Source organism: Manis pentadactyla, chromosome 5, assembly GCF_030020395.1.
Source record: "Manis pentadactyla isolate mManPen7 chromosome 5, mManPen7.hap1, whole genome shotgun sequence".
NCBI classification, from domain to species: domain Eukaryota; kingdom Metazoa; phylum Chordata; class Mammalia; order Pholidota; family Manidae; genus Manis; species Manis pentadactyla.
Genome location: NC_080023.1, coordinates 128,350,736 through 128,373,174, shown reverse-complemented (window position 1 = coordinate 128,373,174; position 22,439 = coordinate 128,350,736). Strand labels below are relative to the sequence as shown.

The 22,439-nt window shown below is 38.0% G+C and overlaps 1 protein-coding gene across 6 annotated transcripts in view; it reads right to left on the bottom strand.

Annotated features, from left to right (window-relative positions):
- The window catches only part of GAB1 (GRB2 associated binding protein 1), a 157,761-nt gene that overhangs the window by 40,484 nt on the left and 94,838 nt on the right, over positions 1-22,439 (bottom strand). The window contains exon 2 of one of the 6 annotated variants that reach the window (XM_057502658.1): positions 959-1,151. The exons of the other annotated variants lie outside the window; for them this stretch is intronic. Coding sequence (XP_057358641.1) covers positions 959-961 — 3 coding nt within the window. The 5' untranslated portion in view covers positions 962-1,151. The remainder of the gene's footprint in view (positions 1-958; positions 1,152-22,439) is intronic. 6 annotated transcript variants of the gene reach the window in all.

Here is a 22,439-nt window from a genome sequence, read left to right as displayed (position 1 = left end):
AGGTGAGTTGAACTACATCAAAACTCAAAACTTACACATTGAAGGACACAACAGGAAGGAAAACGCAACTTATAGATTGGGAGAAGATATTTTCAAATTTATTTAATGAAAGATTAATGTCCAGAATATATAAGAAATACCTACAACTCAATATAAACAACCTAATTTAAAAATGGGTAAAGACTTCAATAAACTCTCCAAAGATGCATAAATGGCTAATAAGCACATGAAAATACGCTTAACATAACCATTATGGAAATGCAAGTCACAACCACCGAAGATACCACTTCATTCACATTAGAATGGCTGTTAAGAAAAAAGCAGAAAATAACAAGTGTTGGACAGGAGGTGGAAAAATTGGTACTGTTGGGCATTGCTGGTGGGAATGTAACATGAAGTAACTGCTGTGGAAAATGGCATGGCAGTTTCTTGAAAAATTCTAGTTGTGTGCATATATTCAAAAGAATAGAAAGCAAGGTCTTAAACAGGTATTTGTACACTTCTGTTCATAGCAGATTATTCACAACAATTAAAAGGCAGAAACAATCCAAGTGTCCATTTTAACAGAGACAGAAACAAAACGTGGTGTACACATACAATGGAATACTATTCAGCCTTAATGGGGAAGAAAATTCTGACACATACTACAATATAGATGAATCTAGAGACATTACACTAAGTGAAATAAGGTAGTTACAAAAGGACAAAAATTATGATTCCACTTAAATGAGGTAGCTACAGTAATCAAATTGTAAGAGACAAAAGCAAAATGGTTGCCAGGGGCAGCAGGGAGAGGGAATAGGGAGCTAGTGTTTAATGGGTAGAGTTTCAGTTTGGGGAGATGAGAAAGTTATACATAGATGGATGGTAGTCATAGTTATACAACAATGTGAGTAATGCCACTGAACTGTACACTTAAAAATGACCAAATGGGTAAATTTTGTTATAGATATCTTACCATAATTTTTTAAAGCCATGTTTTTTCATGCCTTAATATCATGATAAAAAGAATACACATAAAAGTGCTTCTCCAGAAGACTCCATACTTTAAGCTATAGGTTTCTCTCCCTCTCTCTCTCTCTCTCTTTCTTTTTTTGGTGTTAGGGCAAGGAGCAGGAAGCATAGGGGTTAGAGGCTTCGGGGTTTCTTACCTGGAAAGTAAGCAAAAAAATGGACTGCGTCTTTCTTCTGGCCAAATTGTTCAAGGACTACACAGGTCAGATTTGTATTCTTCAGTTTGGAATACAACTTTTTTGGTCTTTCTCCTGTTCCCAACAAAAATATATTGGCAATCTGGGTCTGCATTCATCATGTAGTCCCTCCACACAGGTTGGTGAATTTTGAGTTTGATACTATGCCTAAAAAAGCCTAAAATTCTTTTACTATTACTCTCCCTAAAATCTATACTGATCAAATAATAAAAGCTGAACCAAATGACTCTAACAGTCAGCTTTAGTAGTCTTTAAATGCAACATTTCTCCCAGAAACAAAATCCAGTCTTACCTATCTTTGAAAGTCTTACTCAGCTGCTGTTAGCTAGATTGAAAGGAGACCTATTTTAGCAAGCCTCAGTCACCTACTAGGATTCAGTCTCTCCTCTGGACTGCATGTGAAAAGGATTGGATACTCCAGGAGTGGAGGTGTTAGGTAGAAAGATAAGACATGGTCAGCCGGGCAAGGGGATAAGGTTCAAGGAAAAACTGCCCAAATTCTGTCGAGGTAGGGGGTCCCCTGTGAAGCCAACAAAGGCTTTACAGGGATATAACTTATTTGCCTATCAGGACCAGACCAAACTGGCCCAAACCTGATCCCAGTGTGGGCACTGTGGAACAAAAGGACTGCCCCAAACACGCTTCCTCATGGGAAAGGACATACGCACTGAGAGGGAGGGTATATAGATGGGCCCATCAATCAAATAACCCCACCTTGTCAGTCAAAGAGGGGCCTCCTCACCAGTAGGCAATACATAGGCCTCCTGCCTAATGGATGAGGTCTTCGTCTACCGTTACTCTGGCCTGCTCCTCCCTTGGAGTGTATTCAAATAAAACTTTCTCTCTGCTTCGCTATTGTGTCTCTGTCTTTCAGTTCTTTGCTGTGGCGGGGGCAAGGACTGAGGAGAACAAACTCAACCCGTAACAGAAGGGCTGAGAAGCATGACGGTTCATGAGCCCAGTGGAATAAGATATTCCTAACAGCCACTGTGCATTTCTGTCCATTTGGGGATCATGATGGACCAACAGTCACAACATCTCAATCCTTTAGTTCTGGGAAAAGTATAACTAGACAAAAGTATGTCCCCTCTCATGGTTACTTGGGGTAATGACTTAAAATTATGGCATTTTCAGAAATTTTATTCATAATAGTATATCAGTTTGATGTTCTACATACAGTCTAATCAGATCAAGAAAACTCATGATGTTGGTACCATTACATAGGCCAATTTCCCCAAAATATCATTTCTGTTTCTTCATTAGGATATAGATATCAATTCTACTAAATCTATAATCACCAAAAACAATACTAGTATAATATGATAGTATGTCAGTATTTTTTGTTTTACAAAATTTGGCATATTTAACAGAAAAGGCATTGTAGTGTCAACTAAAAACAGCTTCATTTTATCCTGAAAAACACTTGTGAGCAGAAAGATAAACTAAAATCCACAATACACCGCTTCCAGTAGATGTTTAACCTTAGCCTCCATCATGGCCAAATTTTATAATAAATTTGACATTAATCATGACTAGTAGGTTCACTGATGGGTGGTGCTATGAAGCACTAACAATGGTTGGGGGCAGAGAGAGAGAAAATAAAAACTAAAGGGTCTTAGTGGTCCATAAACCAGCTCATTTGTTTTTCAGTAACTTGGATAACTGTACTGACAACTGAGTTAACTTGGGTGATAACTTTAGTTTAACATTCTACTAGATTCTTTAAATTGTATCCATTTAAGAAAATTTAGATAAAATAAGAAGTAAATTAATGAATTAATCAGTCAATAAGTTATTGATTGTATTGTAAACCATGTAAGAATTCATGATTTCTATTACGATTAGTTAGCACACATAATGTAGTGGGGGGGACACGGGGAAGGTATATATAGAGAAGACAAGTAGTGACACTCTAACATCTTACTACGCTGATGGACAGTGACTATAATTGGGTATGTGGTGGGGACTTGATAATGGGGGGAGTCTAGTAACCATAATGTTGCTCATGTAATTGTATATTAATGATACCCAAAAAAAAAAAAAGAATTCATGGTTTCTATTCTCAAGGAGAATATGAAGAAAATAGTTACTATACATGAAAATATTTGAGAATATACCAACTCTGACAAAATATTTCAACTACTGCTAAAGAAACAGGCATTCCTACATGGGAAAACTTGTGCAATCCTTCAATAAGATCAGTAGAAAAATCACAAAGTCCTAAACTTATTATGTAGTTCTTTAATTTCACCAAGACTTTAAATTAACTAAGTCTGACTGCAGCTCAAAGGAAGAAAATAAATGATTGGTGTTCAAAAGGAAAAGGCAGTGTGGAGGTTCTATGTATGTTTCAGATGACATTCAAAGGTCATAAAGTGTTAACTTCAGATGAATTTAGCAATGGTTTTTGGATTTTAAACCTCCATTCAGTTAATATGTAAGACATCCATTTACTTCAAAATAAAGCATCACCTCTTCATGAAATTATGCCTTTCTGGATACTTCCCTATTAAGCAGGAGGCTTGAAAAAGTAACAAAGAAGTAAAGAAAAAAGAAAATATAGCATTATATCATTTATCCAGGGCCAACAAGGAATTAGATCTTTTAGTAAGTGATTTCTCCAGATAGAGAAGGTTCAGTCTTTAAATACACAAATGACTTTTTAAAACTTTATTATCTTGCATGGGACTCTTTCTAAAATGCCTTGCTACATAATTCAGTGAACATAATTTATCTCTTCCCCAGTGACTCAGACTAAGTAGTACAGGCATTAATTTCTATACAGCCCCTGAGTGAAGCTCTCAAAGGCTGTTCAATTGTATGGAAGGTCATTTGTCCTTACACTAAGCAGTACCATTCTGCTGTGCTTGTGCAGTTCATCTAAAATAAAGTTTTGTCTTTTCTCTCTTAAGTTTTATCAATTGTCACTTTTCTCTTCTAGTTAGTGGTTTATAGGATGCAAAACTGTTTCCAGTCTCAGAGACTTTGCACATGCTGCTTCCTAAATCCAGTGTGTTCTTTTTATTTGACAGGACTACTCTTACTTTCAGGCCTTCCCTTCCTTCCCTGACCACCCTCAACCCAACCACCTCAATGTAAAGTAGGGCATAGTTTTAAGAACCTATGAAGTGCTTCTTGTAATTTTGCAGATCAATTTTTCTTTGTATATATTTATCTAGAATCTAACTCCCTAAGCAGACTGTAAAGTCCAAGAAGATAGTGACCATGTCTGTTTTATTTGCTATTACATACTCAGTGCATAGCACAGTGCCTGGTACCTACTTGTACAATAAATAGGCTTCCCCTAAGACTAAAGTTGTAAAATTTGTGAGATTAGTTACACAGGTCACAGTGAACTTCACAAAGTGAAGGCACCCTTTCAAAACCCCTTCTACATGAGAAAAAGAGCTCCAATACTGAATATATACATAATAAAAAACACATAATTTAAGACAGATGTACCAAAACAAATGCACAAAACACCTTGGGAAAATGACAAAAGGGAAAAGAAAAGAACATGTCCTTTGCTATAACTTATGTGCCACTACTTGGTCTGGTTAATTGTGGCTTCCCCATCCATTTCTTTTGCTTCCCTACTGAAATGATATTATTAAAATTTCAAAAGCCCTTGGAAACTAAAATAAATAGCTAAGAAATGAATGAGCAATGAATTGAGGTGCACTAGATAGTGTTAGTGATTTCAGAGGCTGAGTATACTACATAAGAGATGAGCTCTTACAGTAGGAAATTATAGCACTGAAACACAGAATTTAGCCAAGCAGCACCTACTACTTATTTTTTTATTTTTAACACGGTCCAAATGTGAATGTTTGTATCAGTCACAAAATGAGTCACTCTCATTGAATCTGGCACACATTAAACTGGAAAACAAAAGCCATTACATAAACTGCACACTTTAATAAGGCAGATACAAAGGTTCTCTGGATTATGGTACAAAGCACAATTTAGCCACAGAAAAGCTTGATGCTCGACAAGAGAACTGACATCATCAGCACCCTTGCTAATCACAGCACAAAAGCTTCTCTATGTTTTATGAGAGCACAGAATGGACCCACATAAATCAGTCTTTGTTGTCTGAAAATATCTGGGATTCTTAAAGTTTGCCCTATTTTTATCCTTGCTGCCTTGGTAGCCCCAGAGAAAGCTGTACATTGCCTCAACAATCCTGCAGTTAGTTCATTGCTTTAAAAGACAAAATGGAAAAGTTTTCTAGAAACCTTCAAAACAAAACACTCAAACCAATTTTAAACAAAATTCTGTGAAAAATCATTTTAACTACTGGACTTCCACTATGAGCAGGTTTGCCAGAGAGGACCTATGCAAACATGTATTTTGTTGTCATTTTCTACGTGCACTAATCACTTCAGTTTTAAGTTGAGTAAATGGTTTAATAGGAAGTCTTCCTCATCAGGTCTGAATTTTGAAGTGGCTTAAAAGCATCATACTGTAATACTAGTGTTTCATCTCAGGGTTTCAAGATTAACTTTGGCTTCTATATTAATATCAACAGAGAACAACCTGTATAATTCATGGAACCCCATGGAATTATATTTAGATCAGACTGCCAAACTAAATATCCACAATGCCTAGAGTATTTGCATTGCCATTTACCCATTCCCTATGTCCAGTGACTGCCTACGGCCTATAGGATGAAGCGCAGTCCCTCAGGCAGGGCACATGGGGCCTTCCAAGCCTCTCCTATCTAGCCTTACTTATTCATCTCTGCCAACCACCCACACCAGACATACTTGCAGTTACCTTAACTCTCTGCTTCTGTCCTGCCCATGACCCTGACATATCCTGCCCCTCGGCACATAATCCATCCCCTGGATGCAGCTCACACCTCAAGTGAGTTTCCTGAGGTCTGCAGTCACATCTTTTCACCTTTCCTTTCTTTTCCTATTGCCTGGTGCCAAGGAAGTACTCGGCCAATGTTAGCCATATATGCCAATCAAAGAAAGCAAGGATAAAATACGGAAGTTCTCCCACTATCTGTCCATCATCACGGGGGCACTGACAGGACCGCCATCTGCCTGGCCCATGAGCACTTGGCTGACAAGGACCAACAGGCATAGGTGTATGAACCATAAACTAATTTGTTTTCCAAAGTTCACAAAGTTATGAGAGGTTTTTTAAAACTCTATTTTAAAGAAACTGTTCTTTTTTTTTTAACTTGTATTTTTATTTTGCTATCATTAATGTACAATTACATGAACAACATTATGGTTACTAAACTCCCCCTATTATCAAGTCCCCACCACATAGGCCATTAGAGTCACTGTTCATCAGCGAAGTAAGATGCCACAGAATCATTACTTGTCTTCTCTGGGTTACACTGCCTTCCCCATGTCCACCCTGCTACATTATACATGCTAATCATAATGACCCTTTTTCTCCTTATCCCTCCCTTCCCACCCATCCTCCCCAGTGTCTTTCCCTATGGTAACTGTTAGTCCATTCTTGGGTTCTGGGAGTCTGCTGCTGTTTTGTTCCTTCAATTTTTTTCTTTGCTCTTATACACCACAGATAAGTGAAATAATTTGATACTTGTCTTTCTCCGCCTGGCTTATTTCACTGAGCATAATACCCTCTAGCTCCTTCCATGTTGTTGCAAATGGTAGGATTTGTTTTCTTCTTACGGCTGAAAAAGATCCCATTGTGTATATGTAACACATCTTCTTTATCCATTCATCTACTGATGGACACTAAGGTTGTTTCCATTTCTTGGCTATTGTAAACAGTGCTGCGATAAACATAGGGGTGTATATGGCTTTCTCAAACTGGGCTGCTGCATTCTTAGGGTAAATTCCTAGAAGTGGATTTCATGGGTCAAATGGTATTTCTATTTTGAGTTTTTTGAGGAACCTCCATACTGTTTCCCAGAATGGTTGAACTAGTTTACATTCCCACCAGCAGTGTAGGAGGGTTCCCCTTTCTCCACATCCTCACCAACATTTGTTGTTGTTGTCTGTCTTTTGGATGTTGGCCATCCTAACTGGTGTGAGGTAATATCTCATTGTGGTTTTAATTTGCATTTCTCTGATGATTAGCGATGTGGAGCACCTTTTCACGTGCCTGATTTGTTGTTTGTCTTTTGGATGTTGGCCATCCTAACTGGTGTGAGGTGATAGCTCAATGTGGTTTTAATTTTCATTTCTCTGATGATTAGCAATGTGGAGCATCTTTTCATGTGCCTGTTGGCCATATGAATTTCTTCTTTGGAGGAGTGTCTGTTCAGCTCCTCTGCCCATTTTTTAATTGGCTTGTTTTTGTTTGTTGAGGTGCATGAGCTCTTTATATAATTTGGATGTCAACCCCTTATCAGATATGTCATTTATGAATATATTCCCAATACTGTAGGATGTCTTTTTGTTCTACTGATGGTGTCCTTTGCTGTATAGAAGCTTTTAAGTTTGATATAGTCCAACTTGTTCATTTTTGCTTTTGTTTCCCTTGCCTGGGGAGATATGTTCATGAAGAAGTTGCTCATGTTTATGTCCAACAGATTTTTGCCTTTGTTTTTTTTCTAAGAGTTTTATGGTTTCATGACTTACATTCAGGTTTTTGAACCATTTTGAGTTTACTTTCATGTATGGGGTAAGACAATAATCCAGTTTCATTCTCTTACATGTAGTTGTCCAGTTTTGCCAACACCAGCTGTTGAAGAGGCTGTCATTTCCCCATTGTATGTCCATGGCTCCTTTATTGTATATGATTTGACCATATACGCTTGGGTTTATATCTGGGCTGTCTTGTCTGTTCCTTTGGTCTCTGGGTCTGTTCTTGTGCCAGTACCGAATTGTCTTGATTACTGTGGCTTTGTAGAAGAGCTTGAAGTCAGGGAGCATAATTACCCTCATTTAATTTTTCCTTCTCAGGATTGCTTTGGCTATTCAGGGTCTTTTGTTGTTCCATATGAATTTTAGAACTATTTGCTCTAGCTGATTGAAGAATGCTGTTGGTATTTTGATAGGGATTGCATTGAATCTGTAGATTGCTTTAGGCAGGATGGCTATTTTGACAATATTGATTCTTCCTATGCGTGAGCATGGAATGTTTTTCCATTTATTGGTTTCTTCTTTAATTTCTCTAATGGGTGTCTTGCAGTTTTCAGGGTATAGGTCTTTCACTTCCTTGGTTAGGTTTATTCCTAGGTATTTTATTCTTTTTGATGCAATTGTGAATGGAATTGTTTTCCTGATTTCTCTTTCTGCTAGTTCATCATTAGTGTATAGGAATGCAACTGATTTCTGTGTATTAATTTTGTATCCTGCAACTTTGCCAAATTCAGATATTAGATCTAGTAGTTTTTGGAGTGGCTTCTTTAGGGTTTTTTATGTACAATATCATGTCATCTGCAAACAGGGACAGTTTCTTCCTTACCAATCTGGATGCCTTTTATTTCTTTGTATTGTCTGATTGCCGTGCCTAGGATGTCCAGAACTATGTTGAATATAAGTGGGGAGAGTGGGCATCCTTGTCTTGTTCCTGATCTTAAAGGAAAAGTTTTCAGCTTCTCACTGTTATGTTTGATGTTGGCTGTGGGTTTTTCATATATGACCTTTATTATGTTGAGACACTTGCCCTCTATACCCATTTTGTTGAGAGTTTTTATCATGAGTGGATGTTGAATTTTGTCAAATGCTTTATCAGCATCTATGGAGAAGATGATGTGGTTTTTGTCCTTCTTTTTGTTGATGTAGTGGATGATGTTGATGCATTTTCGAAGTGGTACCATCCTTGCATCCCTGGGATGACTCCCACTTGATAATGATGGATGACCTTTTTGATGTATTTTTAAATTTGGTTTGCTAATATTTTGTTGTGTATTTTTGCATCTACGTTCATCAGGAATATTGGTCTGTAATTTTATTCTTTTTGGTGTCTTTGCCTGGTTTTGGTATTAGAGTGATGTTTGCTTTGTAGAATGAGTTGGGAGTATTTCCTCCTCTTCTACTTTTTGGAAAATTTTAAGGAGGATGGGTATTAGGTCTTCACGAAATGTTTGATAAAATTCAGCAGTGAAACCATCTGGTACAGGGTTTTGTTCTTAGGGAGTTTTTTATTTACCAGTTCAATTTCTTTGCTGGTAAGTGGTCTATTCAGATTTTCTGTTTCTTCCCGTGTCAGCCTTGGTAGGTTGTATTTTTCTAGAAAGTTGTCCATTTCTGCTAGGTTATCCAGTTTGTTAACATAGAATTTTTCACAGTATTCTCTCATAATTTTTTGTATTTCTGTGGTGTTCGTAGTGATTTTTCCTTTCTTATTCCTGATTCTGTTTATGTGTGTAGACTCTCTTTTATTCTTGGTAAGTCTGGCTGGGGGTTTATCTATTTTGTTTATTTTCTTGAAGAACCAGCTCCTGTTGTTTTTCCTTTTCTAGTTTTGTTACTTGTGAGTTTAAACTGTTCATTTGGGATTGTTCTTCTTTTTTGAGGTAGGCCTGTATTGCAGTATACTTCCCTCTTAGCATGGCTTTTGCTATGTCCCACAGATTTTGAGGTATTGAATTATTGTTGTCATTTGTCTCCATATATTGCTTGATCTCTGTTTTTATTTGGTCATTGATCCATTGATTATTTAGGAGCATGTTATTAAGCCTTGATGTGTTTGTGGGCTTTTTCATTTTCTTTGTGTAATTTATTTCTAGTTTCATACCTTTGTGATCTGAGAAGCTGGTTGATACAATTTCAATCTTTTTGAATTTACTGAGGCTCTTTTTGTGGCCTAGTATATGATCTATTCTTTAAAATGTTCCATGTGCACTTGAGAAGAATGTGTATCCTGTTGCTTTTGGATGGAGTGTTCTGTAGATGTCTGTTAGGTCCATCTGTTCTAATATGTTATTCAGTGCCTCTGTCTCTTTACTTATTTTCTGTCTGGTTGATCTACCCTTTGGAGTGAGTGGTGTGCTGAAGTCTCCTAAAATGAATGCATTGCATTCTATTTCCCCCTTTCATTCTGTTAGTATTTGTTTCACATATGTAGGTGATCCTGTATTGGGTGCATAGATATTTATAAATAGTTATATCCTCTAATTTGACTGAGCCTTTTATCATTATGTAATGTCCTTCTTTGTCTCTTGTTACTTTCTTTGTTTTGAAGTCTATTTTGTCTGATACAAGTACTGCAACTCCTGCTTTTTTCTCCCTATTAGTTGCATGAAATATCTTTTTCCATCCCTTCACTTTCAGTCTGTGTATGTCTTTGGGTTTGAAGTGTCTTGTAGGCAGCATATAGATAGGTCTTTTATTTTTATCCATTCAGTGACTCTGTGTCTTTTGATTGGTGCATTCAGACCATTTACATTTAGGGTGATTATCGATAGGTATGTACTTATTGCCATTGCAAGCTGTAGATTTGCAGTTACCAAAGGTTCAAGGCTAATTCCCTTGCTATCTATCTAACATTCTGATTTAACTCACTTCGTGTGGTATTACAAACACAACCTAAAGGTTCTGGGTTTTTTTTTCCTTTTTTCTTTTTCTTCCTCCTCCATTCTTTTTATGTTATGAAACATATTCTGTACTCTTTGTCTATCCCTTGGGTGACGTCTACTTAGCTCTAGGAATACTTCCATCTATAATAGTTCCTCCAAAATGCACTGTAGAGGTGGTTTGTGGGATGTAAATTCTCTCAGCTGTTGCTTATCTGAAAATTGTTTAATCCCTTCTTGAAATTTAAATGATAACCTTTCTGAGTAGAGTATTCTTGGTTCAAGGCCCTTCTGCTTCATTGCATTAAATACATCATGCCACTCCCTTCTGGCTTGTAAGGTTTCTGTTGAGAAGTCTGATGATAGTCTGAGGGGTTTTCCTTTGTATGTGATGTTTTTTCTCTCTCTAGCTGCTTTTAAAAGTCTGTCTTTATCCTTGACCTTTGCCACTTTAACTATTATATGTCTTGATGTTTTCCTTGCATCCCTTGTGTTGGGAGATCTGTGCACCTCCATGACTTGAGAGACTATCTCCTTTCCCAGATTGGGGAAGTTTTCAGCAATTACCTCCTCAGTTACACTTTCTATTTTCTATCCCTTTTTCTCTCTCTTCTTCTGGTACGTGTATAATGTGAATATTATTCCGTTTGGATTGGTCATAAAGTTTTCTCAATATTCTTTCATTCTTAGATCCTTTTTTCTCTCTGTGCCTCAGCTTCCTTGTATTCCTCTTCTCTAATGTCTATTCCATTTACCGTCTCTTCTACTACATCTAATCTGCTTTTAAATCCCTCTATTGTATGTTTCATTTCAGATATGGAATTTCTAAATGATTGAATCTCCATCTAAAATTCATTCTTGAGTTCTTGAATATTTCTCTGTACCTCCAAAAGCATTTTTATGATTTTTATTTTGAACTCTCTTTTGGGAAGATTGGTGAGTTCAGTTTTATTTGGCCATTTTTCTGGGATTTGTGAGATTTTGGTCTGAACCATGTTCTTTTGACGTTTCATATTTCTATGTGGTGCCCTCTAGTGCCCAGAAGCTCCTGTCTCTGGAGCTGCTCAGCCCCTAGAGTGAGGTTGGGGGTTGCTGGGGAGCAAAGCCGTTGCCTGGGGAGAGGAAAGATCTGTTTCCTGACTCCCGGCTGTAGTGGCTTTCTCCAGCTAGTGGGTCAAGCATACAGGTGTAAGCCTCTGTGATCTGCATCTCTAGCTGTTGTAGGCGAGGCCTCACTGTGGCTGGCCTGATGCCAGTGTAATGACTGCCAGTTTGTGAGCCGGTGCTATGAGGCCAGGAGGAAGTCTCAGCAGGCTGTGTGCCACAGTGAGATGCCACAGAGCTGAGCAGCCTGCCAGGGGGATGGAGCGCCTGAAGCTCCTGAAAGTTCCCAGCCTGCTGGGCAGAGTGCGCCCAGACAACCTTGTCTACCTCTCCCTTCTCCTGCGCAGCAAGCTCCGTGCAAACCCTGCTCCTTCAGCAGCCCTCTTGCTGCTAGGAATCCTCTCAGACCGCCTACCTTTCCTCTGTCACAGAGCGGCCAGATGTGGATCCCTGTCCTATGCAAATGGCCAGAATCTCAGTCTCTCAGGCACTCTGCTTGTTCCAGCTCCCCAACCTCCAGAACACCACACAGTGTAGATTTCTGCTCACAAAGCAGATCTCCAGGGCTAGGTGTTCAGTATTCTTAGGCTTCCACCCCCTCCGTGCTCCATTTCTCTTCCTCCCGCTGGTGACCTGGGGTGGGGGAAGTGCTTGGGTCCCGCAGGATTAAGGCTTTTGTATGTTACCCTGTTTCGTGAGGTCTGCTCTGTTTGTGAAGTCTGTATGCAGTCTGGTTCAGCCTTCTTTCCTGTTGTTATTTTAGGGTTAATTGTATTAATTAACTATATTTTCATACTATTTGTGGTTTTGGGAGGAGTTCTATCTCTCACCTCTCACGATGCCATGTTGAAGAAACTGTTCTTTTAAATACTTTATGTATTTAAGCAAATTTCATACATTAAATTGAAGACACAATGTCATACTGAAGCGAGGTTTTAAGATAAGTTTGTCACACACCCTATAGAGTATGCATATGTACATACAGGCAAGAAAGTATGGATGGAGTCCTATTATCTAGTGGGGAAAAAAATAGTTTTTAATCTGGATTAGCCCCAAAGTGTTCCCAGCAATAATAATATTAACAAATTCACAAAACATGCCTAATCTGTCTATGTGGGTAATGGCCAGTTTTATTTAAGGAAAAACATTGTAACTACTACACACTTGTTTTCTGAGTTCTCTGTGGTGTAAGTGATGGAGCACATGCTTGTTATAATGTTTGCCAAAACTCCCTAATCCCTTCTCTGTACTCAATAATTGCTGGAAGAGCTAATTATTGAGGAAATAGCCAATATATGGGTGGGCAAAAGAGAAGAGTCAGGGTAGCCCAGGAATTCTCAACCCCATCTGCATATAAAAAATATGATGGGAACCTTACTTAAAAAAAAAAAATTGATGCCTGGGGCTTCACCTTAGACTGATCAAATTGATTTCTGGCATATCAGCCCTGGCACCTGTGTAAGTATTTTTAAATATTCAAAAGATGGTCCTCATGTGCCACACCAAGACCAAAACCACCAGGCCAATCAACAGAATCAGGGTGTACCTTAAAACAGACTTTCAAAAAAAAGGTCCAATATTAAGCTTATGTTTAATTCTTTATCTTCTAGTGCTATCTGTTCTTGCCAATGTGGAGTGTATCTCCCTCCTTGCTTTTGTTCACAATATTTATCCCACTGTTGAATGTTTGAATCCCTTTCTACTACTGGAATCCTAATCCATCCTGCAAGATTCTGTCCAAACCTTCGCCTTTCCTCACCATGCCTTTCCTCTGGACTCTTGGAAACCCATGAGTTACTACCGAAATGTCCCTTGAATTGCCATGGGTCAGTTGGGAGACATCTGTTATTTTACTACGTACTTTTCCAAATGCTTGTGAATTATTTTCCCAACTAGACATCATATTCCTTGAAAGACGAGACCATTCCTTAAATATTTTGGATCTCCAACAGCGCCTCACACATTGTGAAGCCCTCAAAGACTTGATGGGATGCTTTTAAAGTTTTCTATTCATCAGGATGATCACAGAGACCCAGAGAACTTAAAAGATTTCAGGGAGAGAAAAAAGAAGTCCAAAGTTGTTATCAGAGTAAAGTTCAAGCTCCTTTAAACAGGATGACAGAGAAATAATGATGTTCCTCCAAACTTACATGCCTTGTCCCTGCATTCTCACATCTCCACAGATGCCTGCAGTGAACACCCACATTTTGTTTTGTTTTTAGTCTAAAAGACACTCTCTCACCCAGTGAGCTCCACTCATTTTTCAAAACCTAGCTTAAGAGCTCTCCATTGTAGCTTTCCTCAACTTAACAAGAGGTAAGGCACCTATCCACTACTGCTCCTGAGCTCTCAGTACAGAGATCCCAAGTCACCCACTGACAAGCCCATCCCTTTATGCCACTTCGGAAAGAACTCGGACAACTGCACTTGTGTAAGTCCTAACCTAACAAAGCTTACCCTTGCCCGGTAAGCTGAAGTACAACAGCACTTGGTATGCTCCTGAGCCAACTAGTGTTCTATCATAAAAAATCACTACTTTTACTAACCCTATAGAGGAAACTGGGGGGAAAAAGTACAGTGGAACTTTCTTATTCTGAGATCTCCTAAAAGGTATTTCACAACTGATCTTTAAGGAAAGAAGATCACTTCTATGAATTCTTCTGTAGAACTCAAAATTTATGTATCATCTCAGAAATCTGAAAAACATTAGGGTTGAAGATAACACAAGCTGAAAGTACAATTTTTAATAGGATAAGTTTTAACATAAACTTCACCATCAGGGTGATGGTTAAATTTAAATAAATTATGAGACATCTATATAATAATAAATCAATGAAAAACATTTAAGAAGTGAGACAGATCTGTATGACAGATGCCCATGAGATAGACGTTTAATGAAAAAAAAAAAAAGGCAAATTGCAGAATTGCACATATGACTCCATTTGTCTGAATTGATTGTGTGTTTGCACACACAAACTATGTTTAGAGAACAGGTCTGGAAGGAGACATGCTGTAAGTGTTAACTGTGGTAATTCCAGGAATAGGGATGGGAGGGTCAGAGAAGTTAACATGTTTTTATTTTATATACTTTTGTATTGTCTGATTTTTTTCAAGGCCATTCTATTGTTTTACTTTATCACTTAAAAACTGTTACATTTTTTATAAGCTTACATCTAAAAATGATCTAGAAAAGAAAGTATGATTTTTTTTAAATCTAGAAAAACAATGTACACAAAACAGGAAGAGTTTATGTCTGAACGGAAATGTATACTCCTCTTCTTACTCTACAACTAGTGAATGAATTTAGCATTTCTTTTAAATATAGAATTCCAGGATACATCTGGAAGGCGTCTCAGTCAGGAAACAGCTTAGACAAATAAAGTATAACAACTTTGTTTTAGAGACTGGAATTTAGGGGGTTAAAAAAAAAGGAAAGTTGGGAGCACGTGAAACAAACAAATACCTGCCTTCTCTACTGCCTGCAAAGTGCAGGGGCTATAATACTCAAACTATGTTGGTTTTATTTAAAAACTGTTAGTGAATGGTAATATACTTTCATATTTAAATATCTAAAGCCAGCACTTTAGGAATTAACTTTACCTATTCAAAAACATTAAATTTCCATAATAATACCGGGGTAGATAAAATAAAAGAAAACAACCATGAAGCAGGGACAAAAGAAAACAATTTGCTTTAAAATACTTGAGTTGTTTTCCAGGAAACACCATCTTTTACTCTTAGAGCAAAATAAGGAAAAAACAGGCTTGGTGGAAGTTTCCACTCCACTGGCTCTATCATTATGATCATCTGTTCCAAACACACACAAGCCTAAAATTTCCTGTTTTCAAACTATTGTCACCATTTTCTAGCCTAGTGCTATCTGTGCTAACTTTAGCTTAGTAATATAAACAAAAGAATACACCAAAAATAATGCAGAACAATGCCTAGATGTAGGCTGACATTGTTTCATAAGCCTTTTAAAAAGTAGTTTACATACATTACCTGGATAAAGACAAATTAGCTGGACTGAAACAATTTCATAATAGCCAAACAAAATAAAAATCAATTTAATTCATAAATACAGTAGTTGGGAAAAATGCAGGGAATTTTAAAGTACTAATTAATACTGCATATAATTTACTTGTTGAAATCACTGCTAAACTGACAAAGCCCTTGGCATAAGCCCTACATAAAACAAACAAAGCAACGACAAAAACTCCTTGGTATTAAACACATGCAAAGAAGTTCTTATATCTTTATGGGTCCTAGACTGCTCTGAGAATTTGATAAAAGCCATGGAACCTTATCTTAGAAAAAGGTACATAAATACCACTGTACACAGTTTCAGGGGTTCATGGAATCCCTGGGGCACATGTTGAGAATGGCTGAATACTTCTTACCACAAAGAACAGTTTTGTAGGAGACTTGGGCTCTGAAAAGGGAAATTTACACAAAATTTATGAATTTGTAAATTTATAAAGTTTATAAAGAACTTACACAAAAATGTATGTGATCTTATGGCCTTAATTCTCAATATAGCATTGTGGGGCAGGTCAAGTATATTTTTATTTGTAAATACTAGTTTGTATTGTATCATATTCCCCAACTGTCAGGGCCATGGGGACACACTGTAACTCTCTAGGGATTTTCAAAGCTTCTTTACGCAGATCAGGAGGAGGCTGAAAAGGGGCAGGACCCTGGCTGGCAGAGCATCCAACATGAGCTTGCAGAGTGCTGGATGGCTGGGAATGCAGGCCTGTGGTGACTGAACAGCTGGACCGCAGTGGGAAGAAAGATCACCTGCTTTGGGTTACATCTGATCTCTCCCTTTTTGGTGAGCCCCATCAGGGCATAGTCACTGGAAAGCAGGGTCAGGGAATCCACTCTGACTTTTGGAATCAGCCTTTAGCATTACTCTGGCCTAGACAAAAAGTAGTTAGAGTCACACACAATCTGGCCACTTAGATTTGGAATGGGGTCTGCAGCTAGTGACAGATGGAGTATGTCCCTGGCTCTCTTCTCCCTAAGCACCTGTGGAGGCTGAGGTAGCACAAATGTCCAGGCAGACTCCTACCAATCTAGCTGAAAACAGCAAAAGTGTAATAAGGGTCTGTAAGCATTAGCATGAGCTCTACACATGCTGAAGTCATGGAGCCATTAATTTCATTTCTAAGAATCTCACCTAAGGAAACAGAGGAAAATGCAGTTAAATATGTAGGCATCAAAACATTCAACATGTTGTTTATATGAGTAAATATTTCTAACAATCTCAATATTAAAAAACCAGTAGGTTAACAAACCATTCCAATCTTTTCAGGACTGTCCTTATTTTAGAACTGAAGTTCCACATCTTGGGAAATCCCTTAGTCCTGAGCAAACCAGGAATGTTAGTGACAGTAGGAAACTGAATAAATTATGATACATGTCCACAAAGGTGTATTATATAGTCTTTAAATGATGCTTTTGAATGACATTTAAATATTTCTGCCCCCATGGTTTAGAAAATTTCCGAAATACTGAGAGATCTTGGCAAGGAACTTATCTTTTCCATTTGTGGTAACTGGAATCTGGTGTGAAGAACACTGGCAATACCTTCCTTTCTACTGTTTCTGGCTGCCACCTGTCCTAGGTAGAGCTGACTGCTCTGGGGTGTCCACAGCACATTGTGCAGATGGCTATCAGAGTACTCTTCTCTTGCATGTCTGTCCTCTGCACAGCTGCTTTCCTCCTCAAGACCCTGTCTTACTCCTCTTTAAGTAGTTAGCATGCAAGGACTTTATGACTTAAAAGGTATTGGTGATAACTGTTACCTAAACTCATGAACAAATGACTGAATGTCTCCTCCTGACCCAGATGTTGCTGTCTCTGTCCTTTACTAACTTAGTCTTCATGTAAATAGATGATATGCCAAGCCAACATTGGGCTTTCACATTGCTGTAAGACTTCAGCCATAAGTCTTACCAAATCTCCTCTCAAGGCTCAGTCAACAAAAAGTCAAAGTAACTCAATCAAGAAACAAGTCAATATGAAACCATGACAATATATTAAAATTAGGAAACTACAATTTCAGCAATTTCAGACAGTGCTTACAGTATTATGAGAAAGTCTACATATTTTAGTTATAAAACATTATTTATGTTAGTATATTTATGTACACATAATTATATTCTCTCTCTCTCTCTCTCTCTCTCTCTCTCTCACACACACACACACACACACACACACACACACACTTACTCAACATTGTTTGTGTGTAATAACAATATTCCAGTCTCTAAGGATAGAATATAACATCATTAGGAAAAGTAAGGGCAAAATGCCATGTGCTAGTTAGTATAGTGTCAATGTACATGTTTAACAGAAGAACAAGATGTGAGAACATTAAGTACTATTGTTTAAATAGAAGGAAATTATTATGACATCTTAAATTAAAGCCACAAAAATTTCGAATTACAGTGTCAGAGCAGCGCTGTCCAAGAGAACTCTTTGATGACGGAAATGGCTGTGTGGACCACCACATGACCACCAGTTATCAAATGAGACAGTGCGGCTTTAAAGTCCATTTCTTTGATGTGAGGAAGAGGCAGTACCAATGCTGAAGAGGTTGCAGCACTAAAAAAATGGCCCACAACGAATGTTTAAATTGCGTGGTGCTACTACTAGTAAGTGGTATGAGGAGCTTTATGTGAACCTACTTCCAGATCTTCTGTGTTCCACAAACTTACTTTCCCCTACAAACACCATGTCACCTATGTTGTTGTTATTATTTGTTTGAAAAGAACATGCTTAAATAGAGATTGTTTAAAAATACATAGGACCAAAGACTTATACTCTGAAAACTACAAGTCACTCTTAAGAGAAATTAAAGGGGACACTAACAGATGGAAACTCATCCCATGCTCGTGGTTAGGAAGAATTAATATTGTCAAAATGGCCATCCTGCCCAAAGCAATATACAGATTTGATGCAATCCCTATGAAACTACCAGCAACATTCTTCAATGAACTGGAACAAATAATTCAAAAATTCATATGGAAACACCAAAGACCCCGAATAGCCAAAGCAATCCTGAGAAAGAAGAATAAAGTAGGGGGGATCTCACTCCCCAACTTCAAGCTCTACTATAAAGCCATAGTAATCAAGACAATTTGGTGCTGGCACAAGAGCAGAGCCACAGACCAATGGAACAGACTAGAGAATCCAGACATTAACCCAGACATATATGGTCAATTAATATTTGATAAAGGAGCCATGGACATACAATGGCGAAATGACAGTCTCTTCAACAGGTGGTGCTGGCAAAACTGGACAGCTACATGTAGGAGAATGAAACTGGACCATTGTCTAACCCCATATACAAAAGTAAACTCAAAATGGATCAAAGACCTGAATGTAAGTCATGAAACCATTAAACTCTTGGAAGGAAACATAGGCAAAAACCTCTTAGACATAAACATGAGTGACCTCTTCTTGAACATATCTCCCCGGGCAAGGAAAACAACAGCAAAAATGAACAAGTGGGACTATATTAAGCTGAAAAGCTTCTGTACAAAAGACACCATCCATAGAACAAAAAGGAACCCTACAGTATGGGAGAATATATTTGAAAATGGCACATCCGATAAAGGCTAGACGTCCAGAATATATAAAGAGCTCACACGCCTCAACAAACAAAAAACAAATAACCCAATTAAAAAATGGGCAGAGGAACTGAACAGACAGTTCTCCAAAACAGAAATACAGATGGCCAACACACACATGAAAAGATGCTCCACATTGCTAATTATCAGAGAAATGCAAATTAAAACTACAATGAGGTATCACCTCATACCAGTAAGGATGGCTGCCATCCAAAAGACAAACAACAACAAATGCTGGCGAGGCTGTGGAGAAAGGGGAACCCTCCTACACTGCTGGTGGGAATGTAAGTTAGTTCAACCATTGTGGAAAGCAGTATGGAGGTTCATCAAAATGCTCAAAACAGACTTACCATTTGACCCAGGAATTCCACTCCTAGGAATTTACCCTAAGAATGCAGCAATCAAGTATGAGAAAGACCAATGCACCCCTATGTTTATCGCAGCACTATTTACAATAGCCAAGAATTGGAAGCAACCTAAATGTCCATCGACAGAGGAATGGATAAAGAAGATGTGGTACATATACACAATGGAATACTACTCAGCCATAAGAAAAGGGCAAATCCAACCATTTGCAGCAACATGGATGGAGCCGGAGGGTATTATGCTCAGTGAAACAAGCCAAGCAGAGAAAGAGAAATACCAAATGATTTCACTTATCTGTGGAATATAAGAACAAAGGAAAAACTGAAGGAACAAAACAGCAGCAGAATCACAGAACTCTAGAATGGACTAACACGTACCAAAGGGAAAGGGACTGGGGAGGATGGGTGGGTAGGGAGGGATAAGGGGGGGTTAATAAGAAGGGGGGTATTAAGATTAGCATGCATGGGGGGGTGAGAGAAAGGGGAGGGCTGTACAACACAGAGAAGGAAGTTGTGATTCTACAACATTTTGCTATACTGATGGACAGTGGCTGTAAAAGGGTTTATAGGGGGGACCTGGTATAGGGAAGAGCCTAGTAAACATAATATTCATCATGTAAGTGTAGATTAATGATACCAAAAAAAAAAAAGGCAGTTCCTGTGTGGTTACCTCCAATGAGTTCTACACAAGGGTATAAAGGGCATATAAAGTGTAGGCAAAGGGCCTGTTTGTGTTTATACAGAGGATCAAAGCCTAATTTGGCTACCCCTAAAATCAACTAAGATACGATATGAAAAAGAACTTCCAACATCTGCACTCTCTGGAAGACTCATGCCAGAAGATGATCATCAAAAAACCCCAACAAAGATCCACGCACTGCTACAGGTGTAGATGCACTCATCCCACCAGCTCTGCACTTGCCATGGGAATGAAGGAGATATCTAAGCTGGCCTGTGCCTACAGTAAAAGAACAAATTTGACTGGATATATACTGTTGGAACTCAAGCAAGAATTAGGAGAAGTGCAAATTGTAGCGCTCCAAAATCTTACAACTACAGACTATTTACTGTTAAAAGAACATAAGGGATGTGAACATTCCCCAGGAATGGGTTGTTTTAATTTGTCTGATTTCTCTCAGACTGTTCAAGTTCAGTTGGACAATATCCACCATATCACAGATAAGTTTTCACAAATGCCTAAGGTGCCTAACTGGTTTTCTTGGTTTCACTGGAGATGGCTGGTAATTACAGATATGCTTTGGTTATGTAACTATACTCCTATTATGTTAATGTGTGTACGCAATTTAAGTAGTAGCTTAAAACCTATACATGCTGAAGTTACTCTACAAGAAGATATGTCAAAGAAATAATCTTCCCATGTTTTCTTCCGCCTGCTACTTCTATAGCTTTTCTTCTTCCTTCCTAATTACAACCCTTAAATAGAATTCATGCCTCATATCAAATTTACCGAGTATCATAATTCTTCCAAGTGGTAAAGATACCTCAAGACAAATGTTGGGCATAGAAGCTACAGGGCATAAATATGCAAAGAAGTAAAAAGCTAACCTTTGCAAACAATAAGGCTTCTCTCTCACTTACCAACTTTACATTTCCCTGTATGGCCCCGGAAGATGACTGGTTAGCCAGAGACGGGTAAGATTCCTCAAGGGAGGAACAACCTAAGACAGGCACAGTCACAGGGGGGTCATCAGGTGAGAAATTGGGGATCAACAGAGGTGAGGCTTAGAACCTCACCCCCCCGTTCTGAGAGAAATCTTCTGCATACGTGGATGTTTTATTGCCCTTGTCTAGCTTGGATTAACACATAGTCTACAGGCACACACCTGATCATCTACATTTGCTCCCTTACAACACTAAACTATGTTTTCTACCTTTATTTGTACCTACCTACCACTTCAGCATTTTATTAAAAACAATAATAATAATAAAGAGAGAAATGTGGTATCCACATATAAATCAAGTATAAAAATCAAATGAGTATTCATATTTGAACTGACTGTTTATAGTTCATAATGCATGAGCAAAACCGAAAGTTTCTGTGATGACTGCCCTTGTACTGTTCACTATGTAACTTATTCACTATGTAAGAATTTGTTCTCCATGTAAGAACTTGATTGTTATGCCTTAGAAGATTGGAGACTGACGAAAATTAGGCTTGGGGTGGATTAATGATTGTGCATTGAGCATTGACTCCCCTATACAGAATTTTATTGTTATTAACAACCATTTGATCAATAAATATGAGAGATGCCCTCACAAAAAAAAAAAAAAAAAAAAAGTACACACTTCCAATGGTAAAATAAATAAGTAACCGGGATGTAATGTATAGCATAAGGAATATAGTCAAGATATTGTAACAGCTTGGTATGGTGATAGCTGGTGCCTAGAATTGTCATGTGTATAAATGTTGAATCACTATGTTGTACACCTGAAACTAATGTAATGTAATACTGTGTGTCAACTACCCTTCAATAAAAAATAATTATCTACAAAACAAACAAACAAACAAACAAACAAAACCCAAGTTTTCCAACGGGGAAAAAAAAAATATAGGACCAGTAACAATCTAGAATTAAAAAATATATATATTTTACATAAAACCAACAAATTTCTAAGCTTTTTTCCTTCTTATTCAGGTATC